Source organism: Rattus rattus, chromosome 4 (assembly GCF_011064425.1).
Source record: "Rattus rattus isolate New Zealand chromosome 4, Rrattus_CSIRO_v1, whole genome shotgun sequence".
Classification (NCBI taxonomy): domain Eukaryota; kingdom Metazoa; phylum Chordata; class Mammalia; order Rodentia; family Muridae; genus Rattus; species Rattus rattus.
Genome location: NC_046157.1, coordinates 64,956,767 through 64,981,671, shown reverse-complemented (window position 1 = coordinate 64,981,671; position 24,905 = coordinate 64,956,767). Strand labels below are relative to the sequence as shown.

Below are 24,905 nucleotides of genomic sequence, written 5' to 3'. Positions count from 1 at the left end.
GACAGCACTTCAGTGAGTGAGAAGTGAAAAAGTAAAATTCATTACGTAAGTACAAAAAAATGATAAAGTCGAAATTAAAAAGAAAATATTCAATATTGTATTGCTAATAAAAACATACAACCAGGCATCAAGCCTGTAGTCTTTGACAGAAGAAATTAGACATTTGACAAACTGTTCAGTCATGGGCATTTGGAAGCTGCTTTCTCTTTGGTTAGTGTAGAAGTTTAAGACATTGGCTGCCCTATCATCAGGGGTCCCTTTCTGTCCATCCACACTCTTAGTGTGCACTTTCCTTCTGAGGTCATTTCATGCTGAGGTCATCAGTGCTCAGCTGAAAAGTTTATACATACCCTTTCTGACTGAGAAAGTCTCTAGGAATGTGATTTGCTGTGTAACTGCTAAGGCCAGGAAACCCTGTTCCTAAGGCGGGTTCTTGTTTTAGCTTCATCTTAGCTATGTCTAAAACTTCCTGTGAAAGTTAAGCATGGAATCTGCTCTTGATGTTCCTGGGACCTAAGACCTAGCATCCAGTGAAGACAGTGCCTTTGCAGTAAAATTCTTAGCTATGTCTAAAACTTCCTGTGAAAGTTAAGCATGGAATCTGCTCTTGATGTTCCTGGGACCTAAGACCTAGCATCCAGTGAAGACAGTGCCTTTGCAGTAAAATTCTGGACTTGGGGGTGTCCCAAGTATTGAATATATTTCTCGATGCTGTATCTTTTTTTCTAAGTGACTTATTCATTATGTGTGTGACTGTTTTAACTGAACGTGTGTATACCATGTAAGGGCCCAGTGCCTGTGCAGGACAGAAGATCTAGTTGAAATCCTGAGACTTGAGTTGCAGGTTGCTTTTAGCTGCCTTGAGGATGCTGGGAAACAAACCTATGGCTTCTACAGGAACAGAGAAGCATACCTAAGCAGTGAGCCATCTCCAGCCTTCTGAGCTCCCGATGCTACATCTTTTGGGGTGTCATATACCTTTGGGGTTCAGTAACATGCATATGTACGTGTGTGTGTGTGTGTGTGTGTGTGTGTGTGTGTGTGTGTGTGTGCTCGCCCCATTCCTTCTTTTAGGAAGGTATGATGGTTAGTTTTAATGGTCAGTCAGAAACATCTTAATTCCTCTGAGGAGAGCACCTTGACTGAAGAAGTATTTAGATCAGGTTGCCGTGTGAGCAGGTCTGTGGGGATCTCTTGTTAATCAAGGTGGGAAGCCCTACCCTGAGTGGGTGGCACGGCAGCATGAACCAAGCCCCTACATTCTGCAACAGTGAGGAAAGCCAGCCAGTGTGAGCAGGCACATGCGGGCGGTAGTTTTCTATGGTTCTGACTGTGCATGTAATGGGAGCAGCCATCAGAAGCTCCTGCCGTGGTCACTGCCCGGAAGCGATGGCTCCTGTTCAGGATTATAAGCCCTTCTCTGCCCATAAGCTGCTTCTCGGCCTGGTATTTACTGCGTCAGCAGAAGTGAACATAAACAGAAGGCTTGAGTTAAATTGTAGTGTTTTCATATTACCCTGTTTGTTTATCCTTGCCCTTTACATTTGCTGTCGTTCCAATGTCTTCCTTTGGGGACACAGTGAAGGTTAGTGAAAGCTGAGCGGGGTTCTCCACATTGTTCCTCAGTCCTGTTTCATCCCTCTTCACCCACATGTTGGAATAGGTGGGCTTGTTCGTCAGACCATGGTGTTCCCAAGTCTGAGGTCACTGTGCTCGTGCTCCCTCAGAGTTGGTGTCTGTCTTAGGAGGTCGCATGTGTCTGGCCCTCTATAAGTTAACCTTCCAGTGCCCCAAACTAATTGATTATCAAGTTAACAGATTGAGCAGTCACTTCACCATTGCTCTTGGGGGTTTTCTGTACTGTGATCCTTACCCGGAAAGTCCTAGTTTTCCTCTCAGGTAACCATCCTGAGTGGGTCTGAAAGCACACTGCTTGATCACCTTTTCTCTATTAGTCCTTCCACCTTCCACTGTGCAGTTTATTTGTCCCTTCTTTTGATGACTTTTTATTACACTTCTTTGGTCCCACTCATGGTTTCTAAACTAGTGCCCAAGTTTGTCTTTTTTTCTAAAATGTTCAGAAAACAGGATTTTTCCATTCCTGCTTTTCTTGTTTACATCTTAAGTTTCATCAGAAATATATCCTCATTTACTTTTGAGTAGTTTAAATTCTTTCTGGTTGTGATGTTAGCTGATTTGAGACACCTTGCTATGCCAATCCTGAGGAACACTCTCTGTTTGGCCAGTAAAGCCAGAATGTAAGTATATAGAGGGAGGGATCCTGTTTCTCTTTTGATAAGAAAGTACCCTATTCCCCCACAGATCTACATGCATTATCTTTGAGGCAGAGGTCCCAAACACCTAGGGAGACACTCACCACAGTTTTCTCAAGCGATTCACGTGCTCTCTAGACTATCGTGTTCTTCTCTTATAACCTTTCTGTTATAACCATGTTCATACTCCCAACACAATTCTTATCATTTTTCTCAGTGAAGTTTCTTTTGCCTTTGACTTTGGTAGTAAACTTTATTTCCTTTACCTCCCACTTTTTTTTCTTCTTGATTTCTTTTCAGTTGTGTGTCTCTTTTTCTACTGATGTGAGCACATTCTGAGGTCCCTTCTGAGGCTTAGAGTAAAGAGCATTCGGGACGATACAAAGAAGACCAGAGCAGACAGTTTCTGAAATCCCAGTCCAGGGAAAGCCATGGAATCCTTCAGTGCAGAGCATGGAGAATTCACACACGGATTGGAAGAAGTAATAAGCATTCAGAATTAGTATAGCCATTCACTCCTAGTTGCTTCTGCAAAGGCATGAAGTCAAAAGTCACCAGATAGGTCATTACTCTAAGAGTTAATTTGGGTGATTGGAAAGAGGCCTAGAATGTTGATTTTCTTTATGGAAATGTCAATTCATATTAGTAATTATATCCAAAGAATTAGAGTTTTCAATGTTTGGATGTTTTCCTCTAAGTCAAATCAATCTCCAGAAACTTTGATTGCCTAATTTAGAAAAACATTAATTATAAAGATGTCTACAGATTAAGTTGTTGCAGTATATAAACACCTCAAGTTTATAAGATATTAGCTGGTGGGGCTATATAATTGTGTGGGTGACATCCCCCAAACTAATGACTTCTACTCTTTCCTGTCATGCCCCCGTGTGTAAGTCAGGGTCCATAGTCTCTGCTTACCCAGGGCTGCAGAGCAACAGAGACCTCTGCTAGTCATCAGCACATGGTGTCACCCTGGCAGTGAAAATTAGCTGTACAGCCATCTGCTCAAGGTCCCAAGCTGTGCGGCATGAGATAATCCATTTTGTGTTTGAAGGAAACAGGGAAGATCAACGGTCTTTACATTATCTTTTAGGACTTGTATTAAGCACCTTTAAAAGAAATTATTTGAAATTATCTCTCTGTCTAGCAAGATCCAGTCCCAGTTTGGGTTTCATTGTATTGGTGTAAGCAATTTATTTAACTTGCCTTGTAGAGTGAGTTGAAAGACTTCTCACCCTTGCCATGGTTGAATTGAATGACAACAATGTGAAGTAGGGACTTTGTGCAATGTTGATAAAGGAAATCGAATAACAGGCAAAGAAGATACTGTGATAATTCTCCTGATTAAAAATAGACTCTCTAAATTTGCATCTTAACTTGTGGGCATGTGTACTAGTGAGTTGAAAACACAGTCTGAAGAAGTATTTATGGATCCACGCTATGACAGTGGTACACCCAGTAGCCAAATCTCCGCTGATAAAGGGAACAAAAGCGTGTATTATTCAGCTTCCAGTAAAGCGGGATTCTGGTGCTTCACAGACAGACCTTGAAGTCACGTTAAGTGAAGTTAATCGTGGAACAGACAAATACTCAGTCATTTACATATGAGGTATCCAGTTGTCATACTCAGACAGGGAAGCCCGTACAGGATGGGGTTATGGTAAGGCCTTAGGTAACTTTACATGCATCTAAGCATCTGTGATGAGTTGTGTCATACATCGAGCAAGAACCTGATGTTTGCTTCTCTCACTGAAAGTAGAACTTCACAAGCTTGTTTTATTAATTTAAACACAAAAATGAGGAGAAATTCCCATAGTCGTGAATACAGCAACATTTTATATAGACTAGGAAAATAATTTCTTTTAAAGGCGCTTAATACAAATCCTAAAAGATAATGTAAAGACTGTTGGTCATCCCTGTTTCCTTCAAACACAAAAGGGCTTATCTCATGCCGCACGGCTTGGGACCTCTAGCAATGGCTATACAGCCCTCTGACTGTGGGAACGGATACCCACACCATGACTGTGGGAATGGATACCCACATCGTGGACCCCTCCTTCAGAGGCAGGGTGTTGGGTTCCTCACTGGTGGCAGTTGCTGCTGTGGTATCTGTGACTTCTCTATGTAAATGTGGGGAAAGAATTAGCGTTTTTTCCAAAAACCAATTTGGATTAAACACTCTCTTCTCTTCCCGATAAGGCCAGTGTTCTAGAGGCCTGTGTGTCTCAGATGGAAATAGACAGCGATAACAGGAAGTGACCTTCTGACGGAGCTGGCTTGTCTTTGGTGTAGGTCCCTTGCAGTAACTCAGTCAGCCCTCATATCTGTCCTGCGAGCTCAATTACTGTAATTATCTTTAGCTGACAGGTGAAGAAATTGAAGAATAAATTTGAGTGCTGTGTCCAGGGTACACAGTAAATAACAGAGCTGTGTGCCGTGCGTGACAGCCATGTAAATGATATTATCTTGCCATACATTGCTCCATGTAATGGTTATTTGTATGTTTTCTCAATTATTTAGAGATCTGAAAGTTATAAGCATATTTATATCTTTTAAACACGCTTTAGGGATGAAGAGAAGCCAAAGAACCCTATGGTAGAGTTGTTCTACGGAAGATTCCTAGCCATGGGAGTGCTTGAAGGTAAAGTTTCCTGTTTGCTTTTATTACAGGTCAGGGTGTTTTCTGTTGGTTCCTTTGTCGTTGCCTGTGTTTGCTGATGCTCACTGTGTATTCCTCTTGTAGCCACTGCTTTATCAATGCCCCTGCAGCATTTGGACACCTTCCATCCCAGTGCCCTACCTTTTGATCCTCTCAGGCCTTCTCTGTTCTCACTCCCCTTTCCTCCTGGTGTCCATCAAGATCACTCTTACGGATCCCTAAATCTGCTTTTCCCTGACCCCTGACTCTTGTAAATCTCTTCAGCATCCCTCTTCTGATCTTGAGTGCCTGAATGTTGCTGAGTGAAGCTTACACAGAAGGGTAGTTGTGATGTTTTGTGTGTTTGCACTGATAGTACAGAACTCTGAACTGTGAGGTAAAGGAAGGAACTCCGTAGTGAACTCTGTGTACCTCCACTTCAAAGCTACACAGTCTGCTCACCATTTCTTCAAGGACTGTTTTCATTTCCCTACTCACTGCAAGTATAGCTACCTTCCTTCCTTCCTTCCTTCCTTCCTTCCTTCCTTCCTTCCTTCCTTCCTTCCTTCCTTCCTTCTGTCTTTCTTTCTTTCTTTGTCATTTCATTCCTCTCATTTTCTGAAAATATCTTTCCAATTTTCATGGAGTTATTTTGAAGTCTGCAACATCTACCCAACATTCTGAATTTAAGTCCAACATTTTAATTTCTTCTTAGAAGAAAGTAATTCCCTTTATACATGGACTTAAGATTTCATTAGCTCTACCTGTTCACACCTTCACCGTCTTCTTTTGGTCTTTGTCTTTGGAAACTTAGAATATGGGAAAACCATCATGGAGGTCCCTTCATGCTCTTAGATTCTGGTCTCATGCTCCTAGGTAGCTCTGTTTCATTTATTCCCCCTTCTGAGTCCTTAACATCTCCTCTCCTTTTTACTTCAGCTCAGGGTTTCTATGTGTTCTGCTACTTCAGATCACAAAAATTAAAAAGAAAATGTTTGTTAGTCTTTTTGTCTAAGCACTAACTACTTCCTACTCATGTATGCCCTGTGGTGAGGAGATGCTTTTGGCCTGCTCACTCTATAGTTTTTCCACACTTTGCTTTAGTTGCAGGCTCCACAATTCTAACAAAGACAGACCTTGTGAAGTTATTGATTTTCTACTTATGAGCAAATACACTAAATCCAGTTTAGTTCTTAGTGATCTAATAATGCATTAGTGATTGGCTCTTCCTCCTCTTATTTATCTTGCCTCTTCCTTAAAAACAAATTTCTCTGTCCTCTAGGACACTACATTCATTTTAAAATAGATGTTTGTATGTATGTGCAAATGAGCGTGTGTGTGTGTGCGTGTGTGTGTGCACGCGCACGCATGCCCATGCTTCTTATTGTATGTGACGGTGGGTTCCTCAGGGCATGGTATAATCTTTCCTACAGTTCACTAGGCAGTCATATTCACCACCGTGATGTCACACTATTAGAAAGCAAGGAGTTAGGAAACAGTAATACCCAACTCTTGAAAGGGAAATCTCTTGTTCACTCTGAATCAGTGACTTTTACTGCTCCAGAGCAGAGAGGGAAAGTAGTCCTGGAATCCATCCTTTGTCCATGGAGGAATATAGCACTCTAATCCTCAATTTCCTGTTGTGCTGTGTGCATCCTGTCTACAACCCAGCCCCTGTTCATGCTCAGATTTGTATATTAAATGTGTGTTTCCAGCAAAGCAAGGCACAGGGCTTCTGCGTCTTTAGCTTCATGAATATGATTGATAATACAATTAAAGAAAATTATAAAGAGGACTGGAAGACACTGTAAACCTTAACTCTCCCCTAACTATATTACCTGCTCAAGATGTTCTGATCCTTCTTTGTTTCCGTAACTAATCCGCCAACTTTGGGAGTCTTAATATTCTGACTTTGCTGTTCCTTAGCCAAGAATACTGCACAGCCCAACAATCTGGCCTAGTTACCCTCTACTGCTAAAGTTCAAATCTCACTTTAAATGTCAATTCCTTGTGGGAGTCTTCATTGCTTTACTCTCTATTCTTAACACTAAGTTAACTCTTTTATATTCTCTCATCTAGGGGGAGCAGTTAGGTGGGAGTGGGAGCATCTTCATAGGAGCCGAGGGAGGGCGATGGGAGGTGGGGGAAGGGGATAAAATGTAAATACCTAAAATATCCAATAAAAACAGTTGTCCTACTGAGTCATTAGTTGGCTTATGACAAATGGGTGTGTGTGATGTCTTTCAATGAGACTGAATTACACTTAAACACACATGCACACAAGTTTATGTGAGCATATATACACACATACAGTGTTAGCACAGTGTCTTATTCTGACAGCTCATATGCATGTGAATTTTAATTACTGTCTGAGGCTAGGTGTGAATGAATACACATGCATAATATGTATATGCCACTAGGAAAGCTCTACTAACCCATTATCACGTGTGTGTGTGTGTGTGTGTGTGTGTACAAAAGTTCTACTCACCCATTCTGCTCTGGTGCAGTCACTCTTGCTCTTTCATATATATATTATATATTATATTATAATAATTTCAATTTTAATAGCCGAAAAGCCAAGTTGAGGAACATTAACTAACTTCTCCAACCATCCTCTAGGAAAAAAATTCGAAAACACTGAAATGTTTGGTCAGTATCCGCTCCAGGTCAATGGGTTCAAAGACCTGCATGAGTGCCTGGAAGCTGCAATGATCGAAGGAGAGATCGAGTCCTTACACTCGGATAATTCAGGAAAATCGGGCCAAGAGGTGAGGTCACCATTTCTGTTATCCCTTTCCTTCCCATTCTCCTTTAAATGGCCTAATGTAAATTCAGGGTTCTGATTACATAGCTGGGAATGACAGACAAAAGACTCAAAAATATTTGCATGTAATTATGGCAATCTAAGACATATTTGTGAAACTTGTACAGAATATCTGATATGTAATTGGTTAGATTTGAAATAAAATTTTTACCTTTCTCTTTACACTTTGTCCTTTTGTCTATCTTGACGTATCGTGTTTGGTCATCAGCGGTGTGGTAGTCAAAAATGAAAAACAGAGGTCAGTTTTTAACCTAAGCACATGTTCCCTTGTGAGCCGGTGTTCCTGGGATTTGTCTGCTTCTGTATAGCAGCCTCCGTTCCTACAGAGCAGACATGTCTGTTCTTATGAGGTTGCTATTTGATTGCATAAGGTAAAATGGAAGGTCCTAGGTTTTTTTGTGTGAAAGAACTGACTTTCATACACCCCAAACCTGTTTATATACATGGCTGACTTAATTTCCAAAGCCAACAGTTTCCTTCTCTCTTCTCTTCTTTTCTCTTTCTCTTCTTTCTCTGCTCGTCTCTTCTCCTTCTCCCTTCTCTTCCCTTCTCTTCTCTTCTCTTCTTCTCTTCTCTTCTCCTTCTCTTCTCTTCTCTTCTCTTCTCTTCTCTTCTCTTCTCCTTCTCTTCTCTTCTCTTCTCTTCTTCTCTTCTCCTTCTCTTCTCCTTTCTTCTCTTCTCTTCTCTTCTTCTCTTCTCTTCTTCTTCTCTTCTCTTCTCTTCTCCTTCTCTTCTCCTTCTCTTCTCTTCTCCTTCTCTTCTCTTCTCTTCTCCTTCTCTTCTCTTCTCTCTTCTCTTCTCTTCTCCTTCTTCTTCTCTTCTCTTCTCCTTCTCTTCTCCTTCTCTTCTCTTCTCTTCTCCTTCTCTTCTCTTCTCTTCTCCTTCTCTTCTCTTCTCTTCTCCTTCTCTTCTCTTCTCTCCTCTTCTCATCTATCCGTACCTGTCTGTGGAGAAGGTGTACACCACCATAGAAAGCAGTACTAATCGTTGTCTTTCAGTCACTGTGAAGATGTCTGACTGATATCAGACATATGTGCTCCATGTATGAGGATGTGTGGATCTTCATGGTGCTATCTCCTGTTGCATATTTAGTGGACAGGACAGTGGCAACTGCATATCGAATAATATAATAATTCATTAAAATTTCTCAGACTTTAACACACAATGTGTGGCTATGGAGCAGCTGCTTAAGAAGAATAAAATGGTGCTTGCTTTTAATCCCAGCATTACGAAGGATGAGGCAGGAAGATCACTAGTTCAAGGCTAGCCTGGGGTCCATATAGGATTCAGGACAGTCTGGCAAGACAGCTGTGGCCTTCAAGACTCTTTAAACACCTCTCGTTCCCATACCCAACTGCAAAAGAAGCATTACATGATAATGTTAATTTATATTAATAAGAACTGGGCACTTGTTACTTTGGGAATAAATTACTATATTGTGATGCATACAATTCTATTTATATGCTACTATACTTAAAACGCTAATAGTTCAGGGCTAGGTATACAACTAATGATTCCTTAATGTGAATTTAAGAAACCTTTTTTTATCATGTTCCCATGAGCTGTAGAGTGAGATAATAAAACATTTTCACCTTGTAGTAGAACGAATGTGGCTGTTGCTGATGGAGATGATGTGTTCCCAATACAGGGATGCTACCTAATGTTCTGTGAGCATCCTTTCAGGGGTTACAGTGCAGAAGACTCCTTAGCACAATTTGTGTCACCTTACTTTTCCCAGTCACTGTAGGTTCTCATCAATTAAATTAAATTGTCTCAAGTTAGTTGTAAAGATGATAGTTAACACACTGAGGTAAAATAAGGAAGTCATACTTCTAAAACTATACTCGCCTGTTTGTGTAGCAGAGAAAGGTGTGTGGAATAGTATGCTAAAGGCTCAATCAGAAGTTTGTTAACGAGATATCAGGACAGTGTTTTAGTTTGCATCTCTAGATATGGTAACGAAGTAAAGGGTAGGGTCTGGAAAGATGTCTTTAAAGTTAGGAGCGTGCCCTGCTCTTCCAGTTCTGAGTTCAGTACCAAGCTCCCATGACGGAGGCTCACCCCTTCCTGGAAGTCCATCTCCAGTGAATCAATGCAGTGTTTTCTGGTGGACTGTAGGCCCCATGTCAAACAGACATGGGCAGAGTCATGGACAGGGCCAAAGCCACAGACACACTCACAGAAATAAAAATGCAAATAAATCTGTGTAAGAAGAATTCTGCTGCATGCTAGCATGCGACTTTTCTCTTACATCTTTTGATGGGTATTATATTAGGCTTGGTTGACTCTCAGGAATCATGTTTCTTATATTTCAACTGAGCAAAACCTTACTCATGCTCACTTCACCTTCTGCTTAGCCAGTAATTATTAGTGTTTGGGGAGGAATAAGGAGCTACATATAAGTAGTTATTTTTAGTAGCTTTGCTTGGAGAAAACTACCACGATCAAGATTCCAGTGCAGGCCATTTTCATCAGCCTGCAATGTTTATTCCTGTAGTCAGTTCAGGTTAAGTCCGTACACACTCATTGAAGGGTATATGGTACCATTTTTTGGCATCGGAAGCTATGATAACTGTATGTGGGTACCAGTGCTTCCTTTAGAAGTCTCTAGTTGCAGGGCTTATACATATTAATACTTGAAAATATTTATTACTTTATACTTCTATATTTGTTGGTTTGTGAATGTAAATATTCATTTTTTAAAACAAATAGTATCCTTTTGTAAAATTAAACTTGCTCCATGAAAACCAGCTTTTTGAAAATGTTAAATTTCCTGATTCACTGAAGAGCTTCCAAATTTTGCATGTAGGGGGTGGGTGGTTAAGACATGCTTAGAGCAATAAGAAATTTGACTCATTAATTGCTAGTTTGTATTTGAAAGTTTTTACAATTTTTTTTGCTAATGAAAAATGTTTACCATAAATCAGTATAATGTGTAATTGTAAGATTCAAGGTAAAAATAGGAAGAGAAAAAATAGAAAATAGGAAGATAATGTTTTTCCAATTTTAGGATGAGAACACTGAACATTTTTGCCAGACAAGTATTTTTCCCTTGGAATCAAATCGTGGATTTGACATTTGGTTTTAATAAGTTTTAATAAGTGTCACTCAGCATGAGACAGAAGACGGAGCTCTGGAGTCCTTTTCTCCGAGTTAGAATTTTGAATGTTACAACTGTGTAGATAAGGTTTCCCTCTTTCCTCTAGACAAAGGCTATGGGAACTTCAGATAGATGTTCAGCTGTAAGGAAAACATCATAGTTCCTCTGTGTGCTGTCAGCACCAGGATGGTATCCTCGTTCTTAAAACTCCGATGAGAAACCTAACTGAGGCTAAGTGTCTGTTTTCATTTTCTTTCAGCATTGGTTCACTGAATTGCCACCTGTATTAACATTTGAACTGTCAAGATTTGAATTTAATCAGGCATTGGGAAGACCAGAAAAAATTCACAATAAACTAGAATTTCCCCAAGTTTTATACCTGGACAGGTATGGTTTGTACAACATGTGGTAGGTTTGCAACTGTTGAGTAAACAAGGGGAGGGTAACTGTATAGAAAAATTCGTTATTTCCTTCCAGCTAAAGTTTATTGATGCTTGATGTGTCTGTTTTATTATTTGTTAAGGGAACACATTCATTTTCTCTTATTCATATATAGTTATGAATGTAAATATATTAAATGTTAAAATAGTTTTGTGTTTTATATCTGATATCTTATAAAACTTCAGTTAATCTTTTGTAGTGATAATTAAATTTAACATCATACTGGTTTCTGAGATATTTGGGAACATTAATGCTGGCTAATTTTTTTCCTTGGTAGGTATATGCACAGAAACAGAGAAATAACAAGAATTAAACGTGAAGAGATCAAGAGACTTAAAGATTACCTCACAGTATTACAACAAAGATTAGAGAGGTATTTCTGCCTTCGTGAAATTATGACAGGAAAGCAAGTGCTTGTGACTCCCTAGATTATTCATTTTAAATATGCTTCGGGTAACTTATATTGTATACAATCATTCTGGATTTAATTTTGATTAATTATTTTAGAAACTAGATTGCATCCTTAGTAGACTGTAGATGATTACTTTAGAAATTGAAATGAAAGATCTGATTATCACCGCCTTGTTCCCCTGGTGCTGAAAGTGGAGGTAAGGAGGCTAGCAGAGAGCACAGGGTTCACTGGATTGAGAGGAGCGGCAGCTGAGTGAGAGGATCCGCACTCTTCCCACCTGGCCTCCCAGGAGTCACACAGTGGATCAGTCACTCAGGAAGAAGCTGGTCAGCGAAGGGCATGCGCGGCTCACAGACGTGTGTGCCGAGTGGGTGGGTGCTATTGCACACCATAAGGGAGGGGCTGTGCGTGCATGTGTAAGAACATTGTGAACATTGTAAGAACGAGTCACAGCTCCATCAAATGTGGAATGTGGGTGCCGTGCAGGCCAGAGAAGTCTAAGGCTGAAATCCCAGTTGGTGACGTACAACTTTCTGAATTAGGTTTAATTTGCATGTTAGTAACATAAAATGTTGAGTGTGAACATATATTTCCAGTGAGTTTTAGTCTTAAGTTCCAGTACGTGTGTGAAAAGTGTTCATGGGGTAAGTGATGAGGAAATGAGTACCTTGCCCCTAAGGCTCAAGAGATGAGGATGTTTGCAGATGGTCCCGACTTTGTTTCCCACCGGGCACAGTTTAGGATGGCGTCTTAGGTGCAGCTACACATATGACTTGCATTTTGATCAGCTCTGCTGTCCTTCCTTCTGAGAACATTTAGTCCATTTCTTGAATGTATATTCAGTTTCACCTTCTTTATTTAAGTGAATTCCACTGCTGTCTTATTTTATAAGACTTAAAGCCACAAATTATGCTGACAATGTAGAAAAACATTTGTATATTTTATTAATAGATATTTAAGCTATGGCTCCGGTCCCAAAAGATTCCCACTGGTCGATGTTCTACAGTATGCGTTGGAGTTCGCCTCCAGTAAGCCTGTCTGCACCTCTCCCGTGGATGATATCGATGCTACTTCCTCAACCAGTGGCTCCACATCATCACAGTCGTTACCAAGGTAACGTTCCCATGCAGCAGGCTGCTCGGTGCCTGTATCCTGTGGTGCCTTCACACGGGTTCTGTGCTGTTGTGATTAACCTCAAGAAACCTTTAAACAGTGGATCAACTTAGCTGCTTACCCCTTATCATTTCAGCAGGTCTGTGTTTATCTGGTGGAATCTTTATACATGGTCTCTGCTCACAATTATACATTCAATGTTCTGGTTTGTAGTTTCTGAACGTTTATAATATGTTAATAATGCTCTTGGACACAAATTTCTTTCTGGTAATGCAAGTTTGTATTTGCAAAGATAGAATATACATTAGATTTTCCATTTAAAAATAAGAAGGCATTCTTGTTTTAAAGCCAGTTTCATCCTCAAAAGATTTTAGTCCTCCCATATGAATGTCTCATCAGGATATTTGATCAGTTCATGTATTTCTTAAGATCATTGTCTCTTGAAATTATGAGGAGCTCGAATGCTATCTATATATTTGCCTTCCATTTGGAGCTCTAATAGTAGTGTATGCCTTGAAACCACAGCACAACAGAACAGCAGGGAACCCCTGCTTCAGACCTGCCCAGCTCGTCACCTGCATCAGGTGCTGCCCTGTCACTGAGGTCAGTGATACACAAACCCTTCACTCAGTCGCGGATCCCTCCAGACTTGCCCATGCATCCGGCACCAAGGCACATCACAGAGGAAGAACTGTCTGTGCTGGAGAGCTGTTTACATCGCTGGAGGACGGAAATAGAAAATGACACACGAGGTAAGAAGCCCGCAGACTGGTTGCTGTCACTTCAGATGATGTTTTATACAGAAAGGGAAAAATCCCTTGGAATTCATTTTAAACACTTGTACTTTTCCTTCTTTTAAAAACTCTTTTCTGAAAAGCTTTTGTGGGAGACACTGATCTGACTCTGCATTCTTTTGCTGTTAGTGTCAGGTTCACAGGCACCAAAAGGGTTTCCCCAGATTACTTAGCTGATTAATGATGGAGCAGATGGTCTGATTTGCCAGTGTAGTGTTCTAAATTTATATCAAACTGGAATTCACAGCTACTCCGTTGGGGAAATGTCATAGAGCCTCAGAATTTGTACTCATCGGTTCTAAACTCCATCTGATGCTTGCACAACGAAGAGGGGGTAACTGTTTCCCTCTGAGTATAAAGAAAACCACTTAAAAAGTGAAGTTTTATTTTTGTTTGTCCCTGGAGGTTTAACCATGCTAGAGATGCGGAGTCCCATCTCCAGCCTCATTGTTTAATCTAGTCTAAGAGATTTACAGATAGGATCCATGGACCCAACAGCAGTCCGTAGGAGATTTTCAGGAAGTCTGCAGCAAAATAAGGGTTTGCTGTGTGGGAGTGTATATGGATGACACATGTATTGCTGAGCTGTACATGAAGGAAACTTTATTTTGAATTCATTTCTTTAAGTGTTAAAATGAACCTTTTGATTTTAACAAAATAGTATTTCATGGTAGATTATATTATAGTTCCTTTTACATGTCAAAATATACCTTACTAACTCTAAATTTCAGCTACCAGGAATACAGAAATTGTAATTTTATATTAAAAGGATGAAATTACATTAAATAGCACCAGCTGTCTTCTTTTAGCTAGCCAAATTGACACTTTATAGAGAAATATGTATAAAGAAAAGTCTAGTTTAATACAGTAAATACTTGCATTGTTAGCCTTAGTAAGTAGAGAGTTTGTTTTAATATTTTGCATATATAAAAATCTTTAAATATTGAACTTGCTGACATTAATTAAACACAGTTTAATGATATAATAGTTAATAATACTTTATTGAATGCTGTTTGAAAATTGAATAATTCCCTTCTGGACATAACAGACTGTATTCAAAATTTTACATTCAGAAGGGTAAATGCTGATAAGCTTTTGTCAGTCAGGTACTGCACAAAGGAAGAAAACAAGTGAAAATGTTTGAAATAATATGAAAAGAAAACAGACACATGGAGGTTAATGACCACAGGCAGGAGAGAGGAATTGAGTTGGCCACTTAATTCCCAGTAGCACAAATAACTGAGTAAAATGTACTTCAAATGGACAAACTTGTAGGCCCTACCTGGGAGAGGAAGGGGGCATGATGAGGCCACTCTGGGTCATTTGAGATAGAGGAGCCTGGGGACATTCGTATCATAAGGCTCTGTGCACATCACACTGTGGATCAGGAAAGACTTGGCATTCTTGTTCTCTCTCTTTCATTCCTAGTGATAGAACATAATAGCATTGATACACACTAACATTGATTTTTATACCATTGTATAGTATTCCAATGTATGGGAATAATTTAATATTCATGTATTAACTGCAGAAAGTGTTGACCTATTACATATATATGTGTATACACTACACACATACATATATGCTTCTGAAAATACCATTTCTCAGCTAAAGTATATAGGCTTTAAAATTTTGGGTATTTTAAAATAGTTCTGTATGAGAGAGAATACTCTCAGGATACTCCCAAACCCTGAGTGTAGTTTATTACTTTGGAGTTGTCTGATAGGCGGGAAATGACCTTTCAGTATCTTGACTTGCTTCACCCTCATTATGAGTACATTGATTGTACTTTTAAAAATGTCTTATTTATCTTATTTTCCTCTTTTGTAAACATTTTAGACAGATTTATATATACAGAAACACACACAGACACACACACACACACACACACACACACACACCACTTATTTCCTGTAACAAATTGGGAAGCAGGTCATTAACCTATTTTTTTTATATTAAGCAATTTTTCTAATTTTTTATTTCCTAAAAGAAAATGTACTCAGACATTAGTCTTTTGCCTACAGTGTATGCTATAGGTATTATTTTTCTCATTTGTCATTTGGCCTTTATGCTGGGTTTTTATTTACATTTGTTTTTTCTTTTAATTTTTAATTTTATGTGTGGGTGATTTGCTTCCATGTGTGTTGGTGCATCATTGTGTGCAGTGCCTGTGGAGGCCAGAAGTGGGCATCAGACCCCTCCCCGAGAGTACATTTAGGGAGCCGCCATGCGCGTGCTGGGAATTAAGCCCAGGTCCTCTGGAAGAGCAGCCGGTGCCTCTTACATAGCAATCTCTGTAGCATCTAGTTTTGGATTTTTTTGATGTTGATTAAAGTTGATGTTTGTAGCTTAATTTTCTATCAGTCTAAAATAGGTCTTCCCAGAGTCTGAAGCTATATTTTTGTAGTATCCTTTTCTGGCTGCTTCCTTGTTTTCTTCAAATGATTAACAGTATGTTATGATTCTATGATATTTTAATGTATTGCTACTGTTACTTACATTATTCGGATTTTAAAATTATGAAATAATGTATCTGAGAACACCCAGTTTTTGAAGACTTTTAATAGACTTCTTTTCTACTATAAGTAGAAATAATGGGAGATGGAACTTCTGTAGTATATTCTATTTCCTTTGGCTATTTTAGTGTTCTAGGCACAGATGTGTATAACACACACACACACACACACACACACACACACACACAGTCATTTTTTTCATATATTCTCTACTACTAGCTCTGTCTTTATAGGGTGGTGAGTGCTAACATTCCTTGAAACCTTTCTGTAGAAACTTGAGTGCAGCTTGATTTTCTTGGCTCTGCATATTTCGTAGCTGTGTGGTTTCTGCTTGTTTTATTTTTACCTATCTTCGTTCTGAACATCTCTTTCCTTACAGCCTACAACAGTAGTGTCTTATAGTCTAGGAAACTTTTCTTCCTCGCTAGTGTGATTACAAAATCCCTTGGTGTCCCTGTCTTATTATCTTAGTAGAAGTCCAGATGACCTTATCATCTATTGCGTCCCCTCTTCTATCCGCAGACCTGCAGGAAAGCATATCTAGAATCCATCGAACGATCGAACTGATGTACTCGGACAAATCCATGATCCAGGTAAGTGACGCTGGTCAGTGTCACTCCGCTGCCACCCTCCCGTTCACCTGTGTACTGTTTGTAAGGATGTATTTTTAATTATGTGTATGTTCATGTGTACTGGTGCCTGAGAGGACAAAGGTGTACGATGACTTTAGAGCCGGAGTTACAGGCAGTTGTGGACCACTGGACTTGTGTGCTGAGAATAAATTCTGGTCCTCTGGAACAGCAGCAAGTGCCCCTGACTGTTGAGATATCCTTCCCCGCTCGCCTTCATCCTATTCATCTCACACCAATTCCTGTTCCATGTGTTGTCATACAATGTGGATAAATGTTGTTATAATAAGCAATATATTTGGTATAAACTAATGGGAAAAAATTTCTGACAAAATTTTATAACAGATTTCCTTCATGCCATACCTAGTTTACTCTTTTTTAAAATTCTATAATAAAATTTATAAGCAATTTTCCAGACATATTAAGAAAAATATGTCCATAGGGAGAAAATATATGACAATTTAAAGATAAATAGTTTGGAGAGAAACTCTGAAGCCCAGTTAAACTCAACTTCTTTCTGGGTGTGGTAGCAATGTCTTTAGACCCAGCACTCAGGATGTTGAAGCACAAAGATTTATGTGAGTAGCAGGCCCACGAGGGTTGCATAGTAACAGTTTCCAGAGAGGAACCAAACATGAACGTTTACTCTGGATGTGCATTGATTATGCAGTCTGGTTTTTAGCTCCCAGAATTGTGAAGACTGAGAAACTGTGTGTATAAGTATTCACTGTAACTCCTTTGTTCAGTACAAAGAAGTAGTGGGCCAGCCACCAACATGCACAGTCTATTTTCAGTTTCGAAAATTACTTTCTCTTACACCTTTTGTATATGCGTTTATTTGATTTCCATAGATTTTCTCCCTTAATAATTGTGCATGGTTTGTTTGTTCTGTTGTTTTCCTCAAAGCTTTAACCCCAGCTACTTTTATCCTATTTAGAAAATGTGCCCCCACCTTGCCTCACATAGGTAGCTTTCAGGTGTCCTTTGGAAATGGTTTAGTAGACTATATCATTCAGTTCAACTTCGTTTGTTCTTTCTACAACAGGTCCCTTACCGCCTCCACGCTGTCTTAGTTCATGAGGGCCAGGCTAATGCCGGCCACTACTGGGCGTACATCTTTGACCATCGTGAGAGCAGGTGGATGAAGTACAATGATATTGCTGTGACCAAGTCGTCATGGGAAGAACTAGTGAGGGACTCTTTTGGTGGTTATAGAAATGCCAGTGCATACTGCTTAATGTACATAAATGACAAGGCACAATTCTTAATACAAGGTAAGATGACGTGCCGTCATCATTGGCATTTAGAGATTACTTTTTATCTTGTATGTATGAGTATTTTACCTGAATGTATGCAAGTACACTGTGTGAGAACCTGGTGTCTGTCCCCAGAAGATAGGAGTTGTCCCAGAGTCAGAGATGGCTGTTGTGAGCCACTGTGTGGGTGTTGGAAACTGAACCCAGGTATCAAGAGCAGCAAATGCTGAGCTTTGCTTGTAGTCCTGCAGTGTGACTCTTGAGTAAGACGTTTTGGTGATGATTTGGCTATGTGATGAGTTCATAAAGGGTGAAGAATTGCATTAAGAATTAGTCATGAGGACTGGAGAGATGGCTCAGCAGTTAAGAGCACTGACTGCTCTTCCAGAGGTCCTGAGTTCAATTCCCAGCACCCACATGGTGGCTCACAACCATCTGTAATGGGATCCAGTGCCCTCTTCTGGTGTGTCTGAAGACAGGGACAGTGTACTTGTATAAATAAAAATAAATAATTAAAAAAGAATTATTCATGAGACGCTGAAATGAGGAAATAATACACACCAAGTTGGGACCCACATGGGGGCAGTCACATTGTACTCACAGCTACTAATAAAGATAAATTTTAATGTGTTCCTCCTCCTTTGTTACCGCATCTACACATTGACTGACGTTTGACACCTTACCCTAGCAAAGAACCATTGTTTTCTGGCCTCGCACATTTGCTCCAATCCCACGACCATTGTCCTTTTACTGACATTTGAGCTTCTTGTCATCTCCTCTTGCAAAGTTTCTTGTGAACTTCCAAAAATACCAATTCAGGTGTTCTTAAAACACATTTCAGGCTGGAGGGATGGCTCAGGGGTGAAGAGTGTTTGGTTAGGTTTGCACACTGTAATCTCTGGCTCAAAGCCAAACATTTCTGTGACAATATACTGTAGTCTCTTTGTTTCTGTTGTTCTAATGTAGGCTTTGCATAAAGAAATACCCAGTAAAGATTTGCTAAAGAGACAGTCAACTTTCCTTCTGTATGTAGCCAGGCACCAAGCCTAACTAGGCCGTCCATTTATAACTAAAGTGTAACGTTGTAGGAAATATTTAATCTTAATCAGGGGTTTCCACCCTTGCCTTTGATCAGTCAGTTCCCAGATAAAAGACACAACACTTTTATCTTTGTAAAAGGCCTTTAATGCACTACAGATGGGCAAATATCTACCCTCTAAACTATTAAATTCTATCTCCCCATCAGTGACCCTGAGTTATAACTTGCCATGTTCCATCTGGACAGCCCTCATGGCCATGTTCATGACTAACTTACCCCATGGAGTCTTCTCCTCTCTCCCCCTTCTTCTGCCCCCTCTCCCTCCCTCAACCAGGTAACTGAAAACCCCACCTACCTCTAGTCCCTCCAGTAACTGGCTGGAGACATTTTTATTTAACCAATAGTTTTAAATTAAGGAACAAGGTTGGCAGAACGAAAGCTTGTGAATGTGAGAATTCACTCTTAGGCCTAGTCCTTCAGTACAGCATTACAGTACATAGCAACAGAACAGACCTCAACAGTGTGTGGTGAGTATTTAAGTACTAGTTACATATTGTTTCAGAACATCTTGCTGCATTGATCATCTTCATAGTTTATGTGTTTTTACGTTGCATTTAGCCCCTTAACCTGAAAAAACAGTGTTAGTTCTACTTTGAGCTTAACAAAATTACTGGTTACTTCTTACTTTGGTGAAAGGTTACCTCCTGCATAATCAGGGGTCAGATGTTTTCTTATAACAGCAAAAGCGAGGTTACGTCATGCGAACTTATCAGAATCCCTTAGAGTCATTTCAGTTAATCATGTCTTTGTCTGAGCACTTTTAGACTTTTGAAGAAAATGTAGGTGATATTGTTTGTTATGATAACTCTATATCATAACTAATAGTTTATCATTTATGTTCCACTTGATATGCATTCTATTTTTGAGCTTTGCATTTTCCCCTTAATTCTTAGTTTTATACTAGTTTTTTGCAATCTGATTTTCAGAGGAGTTCAATAAAGAGACTGGGCAGGCCCTTGTTGGAATGGAAACATTACCTCCAGACTTGAGGGATTTTGTGGAGGAAGACAACCAGCGCTTCGAGAAGGAGCTGGAAGACTGGGACACACAGCTCGCCCAACGAGCACTGCAAGAAAAGCTGTTGGCTGCTCAGAAGCTGCGGGAAGCAGAGTCTTCTGCGCCCACAGGTTTGTCCACTTACTAAGCTATATTTTATTGTCGAGGGATAGCAGTTACTTTTATTGTGTTTTGTTATAAACTGTTCACTGTTATGCACAACGGTAGGGCCTGTGTTCTACCCAATTTTTTTTTAAAGCAGAATAATGTTAGTCAAAGTAAATGTTTAAAATTCTTCCAAACTAAAAAATGATATCTAGGCATTAATGTTGGCACATGTAAAAAATCAAAGCATGAAGTTTAACTGCAGTCAAGTATGAGGAAGCAATAGGACTTAGCAAACATCTAACACTTATGATGGCCGCAGGTCAGCTTCCTCGCTCATTGAAGACAGCTAAGATTCCTCTCTGTGCTTCGCGTCATCTGCTGTACTTTGGCAGGAAGCGGCAATCACTGTGTATAGGAAAGAAACAAATTGGCTATTAGGAAAGAGTTCTCAACGGACAACACTAACATACCCATAGTTACTCCATAATTCTGGAAGAGCAATTCGGTTGGGTTTTAAAAACTCTGAGATTACCAAACAGGATTGGGAATACAGTTCATTAGTTTAATGAACACTATATAGCAGAGAGCCTTTGAATCCTTTCTAAATTGTAATTTTCCTGGTGGAAATTTCAATAATGTCATTGCTAGTGTCCATCCTTAATAAAGGCATTTTTGATAATTTTTAAAAATTACCCTTTCATAATTTCTGACTTGAATGTGTATAAATCATATGCAACCCATTCTTCAACTCCTCCTTCTCCCCACACCATGTCTTCTTGTTTTCATAACCCAGCGTCCAATTAGGACTCTTCATAGGTGCCTGAGCATTGAGCTCCATCCTCTAGGGAAGGGGCAGAATGCCATGTGCTGCCAAATACTGAACTCTAACCAAGTAATGTGTCTTAGAGAAGTAAAGAATGCCAGGGGGATGGAGAGATGGCTCACTGTAAGAGCACTGACTGTTCTTCCAGGTCCTGAGTTCAATTCCCAGTAACCACATGGTGGCTCACAACCCTCTGTAATGGGATCTTTTACTGAATCAATTATCTAAGACGAAGCATCTTAGGGAGAAAGGATGATTTCCTGGCTTCCTTCCTTGTGTGTCTATGGCTTGCTAGAACACGATGGTGCAGATCACACAGGGAGAACAAGCTACTCGATTTCTGCTGATGAGGGAAAAGAAGAATCAGTACAAGGGCTCCCCACAGTAGGCCTGTGTGCCCTGGCGACCTACTTGCCGTTAGAGTGCCACTTACTGGACCACCTTCCGAAAGCACCACCATCTTGTGAATACACCTCCAACACATGAGTTGTTGGGAACCTAACCACTAAACAATGATAGAAGTCAAGGAAGATTCCAGGAATAAAGAAAGCAAAAGCAATCACTCCAGGTCCTCCATCTGGATCCTGGGGGATGCGTTATTTTTGCCCATTAGATTCTTTCTCTTTATAAGCAACTGAAATAGTGTGAGGTTTATGTGGTTCATGGTTATGGCATCATCAGTTTGGAGCATAGTATGTGGTAAAGTCAAGCATTTGTCCTCCGGATGCATACCCTGATAGAGAAATTGCCCATATGTGTGGCAACATGGATTTCTTGGACCTTTCATTCTTAACAACTTAGTAAAAGAAAGGTCATTAAAATGCTTTTTATTTAAGTTTAAAAATGTGTATAAAACCATGCTTTTTTATTAAATCAAAATTATTAGATTGGTTATGTCTTCAAGTAGAAAATGCCAAAGGAAAAAAACTTAATAGTGCTTACCTTTGGGTATTAGAAAACAACTCTCTCTCTCTCTCTCTCTCTCTCTCTCTCTCTCTCTCTCTCTCTCTACCTTATGCATTGACTGATTCTCTGGTTTCTAGGACTACAAGGGACTAGCTAGTTCCCTCTTTTACTGCAATCCTATTCCTCACATCTTTCACATGAAGGGGACTCTTCCACAACAGTGACATCGCTAATGAGATAACAGGATTTATTACTTTAAGATCCTTTAAATATCAAAAACTCTTTATGAGTCTTTTCAAGATCAGTTCAATCTATTTCAGAATTATGTTTTTTGTAACTTCTCCTAAGAAGTACTTAATTTTGACTTGCTTATTAATGTCATTTATGTCAGGCTTTTTAAATTCTTCCTTTATTGGTCCTTAAAATTGTTTCTATAAAACTATTTCCTCTGCCTGGATGCTCCTCATTTTAAAACAATCCTGCCTATGAGTCTTTTAAGACACAAATCAGCTGCCATAACTTTCAAAAAATCTTTAATAGTCAACACAATCCCAAGAATGTATATTGAGTCCATAGTTCAATTCTATGAATGAACTATGAATATCACTACATTTAATATATTGTAATAATAGACTCATATAGATTCATCTTAATTCATGAGGAATTAAAATAGTTGAAATATATAAACATTTATCTTATTTTTTTCAAGGTAGAGAAAGTAGTTCTGTGAGATGCTTGGTCAAAATCATTTAATATTACCCATGAAGTTTTTTGGAATCTCATTTCTATGTAGAAAACCATCGTGGCCCTCATGAACTACAGCGGATTTGACTGTGCTCCTACAAACCTTACTCTCCCTCGTAGACAGCTTACTATTGCTAAGCCTTGGACCGCTAGTTAGACAATGTGTGGCCCGATGATTGCCTTTGCTTTACTGTGTTAAGGTCATTATTCTGTCAGCCGTCATTCTTGCCATATGGTGAAAAGAAACTGCCAAACCAGAAAATACTTTCCTAAGCCCCAAGGATAAAGCTTATGGCTCCTGCAAGAAGCCATCCAGAAAGAAATGCCCTTTCCAGTAGGCTCCACTATCTATACCCTCTCCTCAGTAGGGACACTGAACACATCAGCACCAAGGAGGGAATAGTTATACAGGTAGGGAAGTAGCTTCTTTTACCCTATTTCCTTTATATATATACACGTCCTTTAAGCAGTCTCTACTTCTAGTTTTCCTATAGTAAAAACCATCTCTATCTTCACAATTACCCTGACAAAACTTGGAATTACCTTTGTGTTCAAGTTCTGGTTCCTAATATGGCTTCCAAAATACTCTGTATCCCATTGCTTCTGTGTGCCTTTACTGCTGTCTGTTATGGAGGGTGTAACCATTCAGTGCGTTCAGTATTGCTCCAGTAACTTATACTGCTTGACTTTAGTTCCACTTTCTCTAGTTTATCATTCAAATGCAGCACTGTAGTTTTCTGTATGTGCTAGTGATAAAACTGAGAGACTTTTGCATACCAGCCAAGCTTTGCATAGCCCCTACTTCTTTTCTGGCAAACTCCTCAAGCTCCTTTTGTGTTAGAACCTTTTCTACCTCTTGGTCAACTAAAAACATTTATAGCATTCAAGACTGTTAACACTTTGCCCACCACCATCTTCTGTTAGAAGCTTTCTGTTTGCTGTGCTGTGTGTAATCTGACTGGCTCTTTGTGTTTTCTGAGAGAGAGAGAGAGAGAGAGAGAGAGAGAGAGAGAGAGAGAGAGAGAGAGAGAGAGAGAGAATGAGAATATATGAATTGTATGAAACTCACAATCTATTTCCAGTGCCTCTAAATCTTTTCCAAATAGTTTCACAAACTGAGGATCAAACATTCAGATATATGAATCTATATGGTGGTTCTCATCCAAATTACGCTTTGTTACAATTTTTACAAATCCTTCAAATTTTAATTAGTGACTGTCCACAATTTATTTTAAGAGATGACAATACTGTTCATTTGGCTACTCCTGGAGATCTAGAGCCTAGCACACATATGTTTTATTAAAATCTGTTGGCAAGATGAATGCCCATTTGTGTATATTAAAATTACAGTACTACATTTTGAATGAAAAACATTTTAATGATAAAAGTGAAATGTTAAGTGGGGGCTGCCTGTAACTCTGTTTTGTCCCCTGGGGTCATTATTCAATGACTCACTATTTCCAGTAGCAATTTGGAGAGTTTACCTTGTCATTCCTCGTGTTCATTCTTTAATGAAATTGCTCAGTTCTTTGTTGTATTAAATTACATTCCTATTCATGCAGGGCCTTGGAGAATTAGCAATGCAAAAGGGAAATAGCATGCTTGCCAATGAGATTTTTACAGGTGGCAGGGGATACGAGCGTTAAATAAAGTAATTGTTAAGCTATAATTGAAGTAAAGTAGTCTTTAAAGGGCAAGTCTGTGTGACTTTAGAATCAGGATTCTCCTCTGTTAGTGATTTTTATTTTCGAGGAGGAGTCATTTGCCTCTTTGGAGTCTCCACATTGTCATATTTTGGGAGGCGACAAAGAGGTTACATCAAGGAGGGACACAATGGATTCACAACACACACTGTAGACTTACTCAAACCAACATGTAAGTAATGGCGGAGCCTAGGAACTCTTCTCTAGAATTGATACGTGAGTGAATAAGCTCATTTCCAGAAAGTGGTAGAACATTCAGGAAGCGTATGAAAAGCTAGGGCAAGCTTGTCCTTTAGTATATGCAGAAGTGTTAGTGTGTGGGCCATTTTTTGGCAGAGAATGCAGGATGACATAGGAGGAAAAGGCTGAAGCCTGGGGATGTAAAGCTTTGATTGGATATCCAGAATAGTGCTGGAGCTGTGATACAGACCTCGGAAGAGAGGGAGAGTGGGAAGTGTGCTTTGAATTTTTCTCCTCAATGGTATCTGAAGTCACAAATTCATATTGGCATCAGTGTGTGAACTTGGCAT

The 24,905-nt window shown here is 39.5% G+C and overlaps 1 protein-coding gene across 2 annotated transcripts in view; it reads left to right on the top strand.

Moving 5' to 3' along the window:
- Usp25 (ubiquitin specific peptidase 25) overlaps positions 1–24,905 on the top strand; it is a 101,798-nt gene that overhangs the window by 53,447 nt on the left and 23,446 nt on the right. For both annotated transcript variants that reach the window (XM_032900516.1, XM_032900515.1), the window contains exons 9-17: positions 4,841–4,914; positions 7,531–7,679; positions 11,095–11,222; positions 11,554–11,649; positions 12,640–12,801; positions 13,327–13,553; positions 16,634–16,704; positions 17,786–18,014; positions 20,022–20,222. In XM_032900516.1, coding sequence (XP_032756407.1) covers positions 4,841–4,914; positions 7,531–7,679; positions 11,095–11,222; positions 11,554–11,649; positions 12,640–12,801; positions 13,327–13,553; positions 16,634–16,704; positions 17,786–18,014; positions 20,022–20,222 — 1,337 coding nt within the window. The remainder of the gene's footprint in view (positions 1–4,840; positions 4,915–7,530; positions 7,680–11,094; positions 11,223–11,553; positions 11,650–12,639; positions 12,802–13,326; positions 13,554–16,633; positions 16,705–17,785; positions 18,015–20,021; positions 20,223–24,905) is intronic.